A 10,026-nucleotide genomic window follows, 5' to 3' on the forward strand; every position below is an offset into this window, starting at 1 on the left:
AGCCCTCCACTTCCGCCCCTCTCCTGTTCCACTTCCGCCCTTCTCCCCTTCCACTTCCGCCCTCAACCCCCCCAGTCCTCCCCGCCAGGTCCTGGCAGCTACATAACCCCCCCACCCCCCCCTCTTCCTACACACCCCCCTAATTTCCCTCCCTCCCTCCTCTCTACCAGGACCCTCCTCGTTGCTCACGTGGGCAGAGATCCAACCTCCCATTGGCTGCCTCTCCGCGCCGAGCTCACTTCCGGCGGCGGCGGCGGTGGCGGCGGCGCTGCGGTAGCCGGCGGCGGCGGCGGCGGCGGCAGAGCGCGGCCCCGCGGCGCAGCGAGACCCGGAGCAGGCCCCGCCGCCATGGCCTCGTTGCTCAAGGTGGACCCGGAGGTGAAGCTCAAGGTGCGCTCCGCCGCCAGCAACTCATCGTTAAGGGCCCGCCGGGGCCGCCGGGCCTAGCCCCGAGGCCCGGGCCGGCGCGATCCGGGCCGGCCCGGGCCTCGGGGCTAGGCCCGGCGGCCCCGGCGGGCCCGAGGCCTGTGTGGATGCTCCCTTGAAGGGCTCCGGTTGGGTTAAAGTGCACCCAAGGGGGGTGTTTTTCCCTCCTCGGTTCCCCTCCGGGTTGTTCTGAGCGCTGCGGAGCTCGGCCCGTGGGGGTAGCGGAGGGGTTGGGTGATTTGAGCCCCGTCTCGCCCCGCGTGGGGGCCTCCGCGGTGAGGCCCTGCTTAGAATAGGGAGGGGATAAGCGAGGTGCAGGGTGAGGGTGGCGTGGCTGCCTCGTGAAGGGAAGGAGGGGTGGGAGGTTGAGGCTGCCTGCTCCTAAAAGCAAGGGGGAGCGCAAGGTGCAGGCGAAGAGGGGGGTGACTGCTCAGAAAAGCAAGGAGGAGCCCAGGATGCAGGCTGAGGGGGGAGTAGCTGCTCAGAAAAGCAAGGAGAGGTGAAGGGTTCAGGGTGAGGGGTGATCTGTCAGCAAATAAAGGCGAGGAAGGATGCAAGGTTTAGGTTGAGGGAGGTGTAGCTGCTCCTAAAAGCAAGGAGAAGCCCAGGATTCAGGCTGAGAGTGGGCTACCTGCTCAGAAAAGCAAGGCGAGATGCAAGGTTTAAGCGGACTACATGTGCCTAAAAGCAAGTTGAAGCCCAGGATTCAGGCTGAGGGTGGTGTACCTGCCTTGGAAAGACAAAGAGAATTGGAAGATTCAGGCTGTGAGCGGTCTGCCTGTTTCTAAAAGCAAGGAGAAGTGCAGCGTTCAGGCTGAGGGTGGTTCATCAGCTCCTAAAAGTAAGGGGAAGCCCAGGGCTCAGGCTGAGGGTGCTCTCTGCTGCTGCACAGAGCAGGGCTTGGCTGATACCAAGCTTCATCTCATCACGCCCATGGGATTCCCCAGCTTGGCCCTGCTCATAAAAGCGAGGAGAGACACACGGCTCAGGCTGAGGATGATCTCCACCTCCACGCAGAGCAGCGCTCGGCTTACATCAAGCCCTCGTTTTCTTTCTTTTCCTTTCGGGAGCGATTCCTTACCGCTGCTTTGTCTCTTCCGCAGGTCGATTCCTTCAGGGAGCGGATCACAAGCGAGGTGAGCATCCCCCTGCCTGGGGTGTGACAGGGCAAAGGGGTTGTCTGGGCGCATCTTCCCAACGCGCTCTGCTGTGATTTGAGTCCCTTCTGTAACCGTAGCAGTGCTCAGGGCTTCAGCCAGAGACCGAAGTGAGGTTTTACAGCCCGGTGGCTCTCCCGACATCTTTCCCCTTTTGGCTGTGTGTGAGGCCTCTTGGCAGAACTCCTCCTCTTCTGTTTCCTGCCTCGGGGCAGCCCATTTCCCCGGTGTTCTTGTCTGCTCGTGGTAGTTTCACCTCACCGTCTGTTCTTTCTCTCTCAGGCTGAAGATCTGGTGGCAAACTTTTTCCCAAAGAAGCTGTTAGAACTCGATGGGTTCCTCAAAGTAAGATCCACGTTGTCTTCTGCCCTGCTTTTTGTTTTCGTGCAGCCCTCTGAAAAGCGAGGTGACGGGGACAGGCCTTTCCCCTGCACTTCCTTGTGTGTTTCCCCCCATCACAAAGAAACGCAGCAGCGGCTCAGCTGCCGGCATGCACTGGAGCTCTGTTAGCTCTAGAGGGGGTGCTTCCTTCTCCAGCTCTCTTTGTGTGATCAGCACGCTCACCCTTCCTACATATTCAGCGGCTCTGGGCTATCCTTCGTGATGCTGCGGGGCTCCAGTGCGTGCGCAGACAATGGCCTTGATCCTAATCTAGAGCTGGCGATCTGCTCTGGGCCGGAGGGAGGCCTCTCCACGGGCCCATTGTCAGATATTTTCCTCATTCATTCTTATTTTGTGGTCGGCTCAGTGAGAGAGCTGCAAGTTTGTGTTGCCTCATTGCGCCTGGTGGGCCAGAAGCTGTGAACTCCTCATTAAACACCGATCCTGCCTTGTTTTCCAGGAGCCCATCCTGAATATTCATGATCTCACCCAGATCCATTCGGACATGAACCTCCCAGTGCCTGACCCGATTCTTCTCACCAACAGCCACGACGGACTGGACGGGGTAAGGTTTCTCTCTTGGCCGAGATCCCCGCTGCTGATAATTAAAACTGCATGGCCCGCTCTGCGTGGGGTTGGGGTGTTCTTGTTTAACAGCACGCCGTGGCTCTCACAAAGGACTTGTAGAAATCGGGCTCTGGAGCCTGGAGCCGTTATTTTAAAAGAGGGTGCTTCGAATCCAGGAGCCCAGCAGGGATGCTGACGTTTTCCTTGTTTCCTTTGCGACGCGGTGGTAGCTGCCCGATTAGTTTGTGAGTAAAACGTTTTGTGTGTTTTAGCCAAATATGAAAAAGAGGAAGCTGGAAGACCGCGAAGAGACCTTTCAGGGTAAGAGTCCCCGAGTCTCTCTGTTGCTCCCTGCGCTGCACTTTAGGGCCGTGAAATCTCGGGAGCCCCCACTTTCCTGTCCTGATAGCAGCTGCTGCTCATGCAGACCTGTCCTGGAAGCTCAGGGCCTGGCCTACGGATGTTGTGTTGTGTAGGAGTCGGGTTCCAGCTCTTAGAAGCATGATTTGGATTCCTCTGATAGGCGTTAAGTAGCGCTAGCTGGAGCTTGGCTGACAGGCAGCTGGCCTCCCCGTGGCTCTGTGCTAGAAGCTTCCCTCACCTGGAGGCAGGCGCCAGGCTTTGGATTAAGCCGAGGCAGCAACACCTCGTACACGTTCACCAGGAAAATCCTCCGTGCCTAGCCTCAGCAGCCCGCAGCTCTCCAGCCCTTATCTAAGCTCCGTGTTTCCTCTCTTCCTCCTTCTGTGGTAATCGCTGCTGTCCCGTGCCCGATTTCCCCTTCCCCACAGGTTTATTCTAGGGGGGCTCAGGCCTTTACGGGAGGCAAAAAGCTCGGGTGGACCCCTCAGGGTCTGATCTCCTGGTGCAGGAGCTGCTCCTCTCTCCGTGCTCCCGCCTGGGGCTGACGGGGAGCCGTTTGTCTCCTCCGCCCCCCGTAGGTACCAAAGTGTTTGTGATGCCCAACGGGATGCTGAAGAGCAACCAGCAGCTGGTGGACATCATCGAGAAAGTGAAACCGGAGATCAGGCTGCTCATCGAGAAGTGTAACACGGTGGGTGCGGGCTGCAGCGCTGCGCTGGGGCGGCGGGGACGCCAGAGGGCTTCTGATCCTAGCGAGGCAAAGCCGCTCAGAGCAGCGGGAGCAGCGCCCTCTGTCTCTGTCAATGAGGAAATTCAGGATTCATGCCGCGTTCTAGAGGTGGCTGGGAGGTAGGTGTAGGGAAATGCTCTTTTCCTGAGCCCCCGGGGAGCTCCACAGCACACCTCGTGGAGGAGGAGGGTGTCTGTTGTGCAGGCTCCTTCCCCGGGGCCTTTCTTCACCCTCCTTTTGCACGCTCAGACGCCCGCTGCGAGCTGCTTTGGCACAGCCAGGAGAGCTTCTTGTGAGAAGCTGTTCTTGTGCTGGCTTGTGGGGCATCCCAGCCACGTGGGAAACAATTTTCTCAGAAGTGTCGTGAGCGTGAGGGACCTGTAGGGGTTCATCACGAGCTGCAGGACCTTAGGGGGCTTGGGAGGTCCCTGTGAAGATCCCGGCGTTGATCTCTTTTGTGATCTCTCCGCTGCAGGTCAAAATGTGGGTGCAGCTTCTCATCCCCAGGATAGAAGATGGAAACAACTTCGGTGTTTCTATTCAGGTGAGGCAGCCCTGGCTGCAAGCCCTGCTGCAGCAGGGAGCTGTGCTCCAGGAACGTGGGTTTGGGGTTCCCTCCAAATCGTTTGATGGTTTCTGGCTGCAATCATGGGGCTGGTTTAGGTTTTAAAACCCCTATCTGAGCTTGACGTGAAACTCCCAAGACAGGTTGCGTTCAGAGCCCTGAAGGCCGGTTGCAGTCTCGTGATAAGGCTTCTTTGTTCCTCCCTTGCAGGAGGAAACAGTTGCTGAGCTTCGAACCGTGGAGAGTGAGGCAGCATCCTACCTGGACCAGATTTCTAGGTATGAAAGAGCCGAGCTTTTTGGGAAGTCCTCTTGGGAAAAGCAGCCTGCGTGGGGAAGATGCCCCAACTTTTCTTAGGGTAGGCTGGGCCGGGAAAAAAAAAATCTCGGTGCTCTTTGTCTGACCTTCAGTCTCTCCGTTTTCCTACCAGATATTATATCACAAGAGCAAAGTTGGTTTCCAAAATAGCTAAGTACCCTCACGTGGTAAGTAGACGGGGACGCGGAGCTCCGCGCGTTACCTGCCGCTGCTTTTTGGGACTCCTGGGGCCGCTCGTCCCTGTCCTGGAGAGGAGGGTCTCCTGTGGGAAACTGGGGGCTGGATGAGGATGGGAAATGTCTGCGTTAGAGAAGTGGGGGGGTTTCCTTTGTAAAAAAAAGCAGGAGCTTGGCGTGGTGTGCGGGGGGGGCACGCTGACCTCGGGCCGCTCAGCCGCGCGTCTGTCTGCTCTCTGCAGGAGGATTACCGCCGCACCGTGACGGAGATCGACGAGAAGGAGTACATTAGTCTGCGCCTGATCATTTCAGAGCTGAGGAATCAATATGTAAGTGGAAAGCCAGAGCTCCCCCTGGCTTCCTGCATGGCAATTTAGGGAGCCCTTTTGATCCTTTTGCTGCTTTCCCCTTTCCCCTGTGATTACGCCCGGTCTGATTTGGCTCTGAGAAGAGCTCAGCGTTTGCTGCCTCCCCGCCACCTTGCAGAGACACACGGGTGTTTCCAGCTGAGTGCTCACAGGAGTCTAGCACAAAATATTCCTTCCACTCCTGTGGGAACCTGCGATCCTAAATTCTGCAGGCAGTACAAACCCTTCCTAGACTCTCTTTGATGTTAGAAACGTGATTTTTGTGTTAGATGTGTGAAGCAGGGGCCGAGAGCATTGCCAGGGTGAGCTGTGCTGCTCTTCTAATCGGTGCTTGTTGTGAAAGTAGAATGCTAGAGGACTCTCCCCCTTCTTTTCTGAGTTGTGTTCTCCCTTTTTGCAGGTCACTTTGCATGACATGATCCTTAAAAACATTGAGAAGATCAAGAGGCCTCGGAGCAGCAATGCTGAGACCCTCTATTAAGTGTCAACGTTTGAACTTGAGAACTGTTCAGTCAACTAAAGACCGTCATTGCCTTGGTTTGTTACGTGACTATCGAGATGGGAAACTGGCTGGAAATAGTATTGCATTCTTAGTTAAAATCTAAAGAAATTCTCGCCTAGTTTTGTGATTGGTTTTATTCAGGTCTCAGGAGCTCTCCCTCCCTCTAGTAACTGGTAACGAAACGGCCTTGCTGCTTTGGGATGCCCTTGAGGCTACTGCAGAGTGAGAGCACCAGCCAGGCAGGATCATTCCTTCATGCCTTTCTTCCTACCGTAGTAGGAACTCCAGTAGAGACCAAGCCCGTGTCCTGTCCCGTTTTTGGCTGGAGGCTTCCCTGGGGTCTCTGGGAGCGGGGCAGACCAGCGCGAGCCCCAGCCCGGGTGGCGGTGCGGTGGCTGGAAGCCAGCTCTCGTCCCTGCTGGCTGCAGCTCAGCCCCTCTGCCAACACTCTGCACTGACTTAATTGCAAGGACAGGGGACCCTGCCCCTTCTGGGCTGGTGGCCGCAGCCACGCTCCAGCCCCACCGCGAGGTCTGCAATCATTTCCTGGCGTTCTTCTGACCGGGCAGAGCCTGCCTCGTCCGCCTCTGCCTCGTCAGATCTGCTCAGGTGAGTGCAGAGCTCGAGGTGGTGCCTGTCACACTGGGGCTGGTCGCTGCACTGGCTGGTTGCGAGCTCAGGCGGCTTCTGCTGCTGTTGGCAGCTGGCCTGGAGCCACATCCGTGGCTAAAACCAACGCTAACTCCACACGTGTCCTGGTGTCCCTTCAGCACGAGCTGTTTTTTGCCCAGGCTGAGAGAAGGGAGGGCCCGGAGCTCTGATACCAAACCCACGGCAGTCTCCACGTGTGGTCAGACTGCGCCCCGCTGTCTCCTGGCAGTGCTTCCCGTGGAGCAGGCCAGCCCCGACGGCCGGTGCTTGGGGTGAGGGTGGCCGATTGCCACCCGGTGCCGCTGCAAACCTTTTAGTCTTTCCCCTGCAAAAGGGCACCCTCGCGTGCCCGGTGTCTCTTAAGCCACTGGAACGTTTCATGGTCCATTACAAACCCCGTTGGAAATGACTGGTTGTGTTGCGTCAAGTTTTTGTGTGTGGGAAGTGGTCCCATAACGCTGCAGGCTCCAAAAGTTTCTTATTTATAGTATTTCTACTTCAGTCCCGCATTCAGGGAATGTTTAAATCATTTGTTTCTGGAACCTCGCTGTTTCCCGGGTCTCGCTGTTCCACCCGTATATTCTTATTGTGCAGTAGCCTTACTAGTTGTGTTAACTTCAGTGTAACAACAGTGACAAATGGAATGAACTTTCTCCCCTTCTTTTTTTTTTTCTCTCTTTTTTTTTTTTTTAAACTTGTTTTTGTTTCCTCTGCTTCCACCTCTAAGAGCCATGTTGTCTCTTGCTGGTTTCCCAGGGATTTGCCCAGAGTGTGGGGGGCCACGGGCCCTTTCTATAGACTCTTCTGTTGTTGTTTGTAGTAAGTCAACTCTTAGTCTTCCCACTAATAAATATTCAGTAACAAACCAACTGCGTTCTCGCTGCTGTCTGGGAGCAGCACTTCCCCTTGTGTTTCTTTGTATCGATTCCTTTTAATTTGTCGGGCTCTCTTTGCCAGATGAAAGTATGTAAACTTTTACCATGTCAAGAAATTAAAATAAGGTACTTTGAATTCTTTTAAGCTAGCCCCTTGTCTGTGATACCGAGCTCTTCCCCACGCTGTGCCATGTCGGTGTCTGTCCTCAGTCCTGCCTTTCTCCCATCCAATCGCTCCTTCCCTGCCCTCTCATTCCTCATTTTGACTGTCGTATGCCGCCGTGTGTTGCTCTGTAGGTCCTTCCTATCCCTTCAGCGTGCCTTACGTTAGGCCCAGGGACCTGGAATTGATGTATTTGGTCCCGTTCTTGCCCTGCGTATCGCACTCAGACCGTGTCGGGTCACACAGACACAAGGGATTTGCATGATTTGCTCAGAGAGCTGCAGCGGGGCTGCTCCCACATCCCTGCAGTGTGGGGCAGGCACCCAAATGCCTCCCCCAGTAAATGTCACACTCACCTACAGCCAAAGGAAACTCCTCTCCCTAATCTCCCTTCTGCCAGCTGTCGGTGTCCAGCCCGTGCTGTGACCCCGAGGCTCCGTCCCTGCCCGGTTTGGGTGCCGCTAGGTGGGGCCCACGATCAGCCCGAGGAGCTGCGGGTGGCCCGGTGAGCCCTGGCCTGGTGGAAATCTTCCTGCTCCCAGCACCAGCAGCAGCTTGTGGATGGCCCCTTCCTGCCTCGCGGTGCTTCATGAGGTGTGGGCAAATCCCTGCTGCTCAGGGAAAGGGGGAACGGAGCTGGAAACACCGATCCCTGTGGCTGGAGGGGCTGCCGTGGGCAGGACTCAACGTGGTGCAGCAGCAGGGGGACCTCCTCGCCACGGCCAGAGGGAACAAAGGGGACACGCAGGAGCCCTGTGAAGGATGGAGCACCCAGGGCTGCTGTGCTGGGTGCTGGCAGGGAGCGTGGGCCACCCGCAGGAGCAGGGGAGGGTTTCTGTGGGATTTTCACCCCTCGCTGCGGAGGTCTCGGCTCTGCCCTCCAGGACGCTGTCAGGGCTCTCATTCAGCTTCTGGAGACGTCGCAGCCCCTGTTTGCGCTGCAGGTGGAAGCTGTGGAAGGAGAATAAAAGCACAGCGGTGGCGTGCAGGCACAAACAGTGCAGCCAGCGTGAGTAAGGGTCAAGCAATTTCCACCAGAAAGCTTCACACGAGCGCACCAAACGAGATGAGGGTGGGAGTACGCCAGGGGACGAGGTCTGGCTTGGCGTCAGCTTCGCATTCACATCAGGGGGAGCTGGCAAGGGTTTTTCTCTACTGTACTCCTTTCCCAGCTGCATGGCAGCCGCTGACTCAGAGTTTCCTTGAGCCAGAGGCCGCCTGTCTCTGCTTTTGGTTCCTATAAATTTCGGGGACTGTTTTTTTGCCACCTCCACCTTTCCGCGTGAGCGAAGCGCAGCAAGCTCGGCGCGGCCGTGTTTTGTTTTGGGAGGCGCGGGCAGCTCACCGCGTGGAAGCCCCTAAATAAACAGCCAAATAAACAGCCAAAATAAACAGCAGGAGGGAAACGCTCCGTGTTGGGTACGGGGCAGTCAGCCTGGCGAGCTGAGTCGAGGTCTGTGCACCAAACAGGTCGTAAACAAGCTGCGCTGCTGGTGGCGAGAAGTGTAATTTATAAAATTCTAGGTTTGCTTTCAGCTGCCACGGGTTTCTTCCGGAGGAAGGTGCACCAGCAGCTCCTGCGTGGCCCTTAAAGATCCCTGATGGTTTTTCGTCGCAGGTTTCGTGGCTCTGCAGGCTCAGGGAACTGCTCGGCTCCCTGAGCTGGCTGCTGCGAGGTGGGGACGGGCTCAGGGCTCTTGTGTTTGTTCTGAAACAGAGCTTCCAGAAAGCGCAGGCTGATTCTCGTCACAGACTTTTAAAAAGCCTTCAGCTTGAAAAATACAGCAGAAATAGTGTTAAATAACGTGCTGTTAGATGTGAGCCCCGTGGCAGAGGCGGCACGGGGAGCTTCGGTCGTGCCAGCTGTACCCTGCGGCCCTGTGCTGTGGGCTCGTTCGTCACGGGGACGTCAGTGCAGGCTGGGGCTTCTGTGCTTTTGTTGCCTTCCAAGTACCCGGCGTGCACAGCAATAAGCGTTCCCACACTTTATTTTCAGCCTCCTGACAGGCGGGCTGCAGGGCTGAGTTGTGATTTGCGGGGCAGCGCAGGGCCTGTGGAGCTTCTCCAGTTCTCCTAAACTACGGCTGGGCTGCCCGGAAAATGACAGGCTGTAATTGCAGCGTATGGCTCGGCTTTTTGGGGCCCTGGGATGCAAACCCAAGAGGCGAAGTCAAGAGTAAATTAGCTGTTCTTTTGAACTTCAGGGAAATGTGGACGTGGTGTGTGCAGCCTCCGGGGTTTGCGCAGTACTCCCAGCTCGGTGGTACCCCTGAAATGGGGTTCTGTGCTCTAGGCTTGCACCAGAAGGGAATTCTTCTTTCAGCCCTAATCTTCGAGGAACCCTCGAAGCTTTGTTGACCTCGCAGATTGGAAGATTGACGTGGAAATCGACACTTGGGTGCTCACTCTGGGGCTGCTCAGGCTCCTCCTGCCATCAGAGGCCAGTGGGAAGTCGGTGAGAGCAGAGTAAAGCTGAAACCTGTCATGTTCTTCATAGCAGAGGCTCTTTTATCACCTGTCCTCTCTTCCCATTGCCTGTGTCCATGTTTCAGAGCGATCCCTTCTCCAGCCCCATGAAAGCACTGCCGTGGCTCCGGGGGCTCTGCCGGCGCACCAGAGGCGAGTGGTGCTGACGCAGAGCGGCCGCGCTTCTCCCCTGCCTGCCCAGCTGCAGCTGAGGCTAAAGAAGGCTGCGAGCTGCCCAGGGTGGTGAGGATAATGGAGCGTGTCCTAAAGCCGCGGGGCTCTCTGCCTGCCAGCATGGTATCTGGTGTAAGCGAGGCC

The 10,026-nt window shown here is 56.7% G+C and overlaps 1 protein-coding gene across 1 annotated transcript; it reads left to right on the top strand.

Annotated features, from left to right (window-relative positions):
- The first annotated feature begins 212 nt into the window (after positions 1-212).
- PSME3 (proteasome activator subunit 3) lies at positions 213-5,666 on the top strand. The gene is made up of 11 exons (XM_084301236.1): positions 213-390; positions 1,530-1,562; positions 1,866-1,928; positions 2,425-2,529; positions 2,804-2,852; positions 3,473-3,585; positions 4,100-4,168; positions 4,400-4,467; positions 4,620-4,674; positions 4,926-5,012; positions 5,452-5,666. The coding sequence occupies exons 1-11, from the start codon at positions 349-351 to the stop codon at positions 5,530-5,532; spliced, it is 765 nt and encodes a 254-aa protein (XP_084157362.1). The 5' UTR covers positions 213-348; the 3' UTR covers positions 5,533-5,666.
- The last annotated feature ends 4,360 nt before the right edge of the window (positions 5,667-10,026 follow it).

This window comes from Netta rufina (assembly GCF_964035555.1).
Source record: "Netta rufina genome assembly, chromosome: 24".
Taxonomy (NCBI): domain Eukaryota; kingdom Metazoa; phylum Chordata; class Aves; order Anseriformes; family Anatidae; genus Netta; species Netta rufina.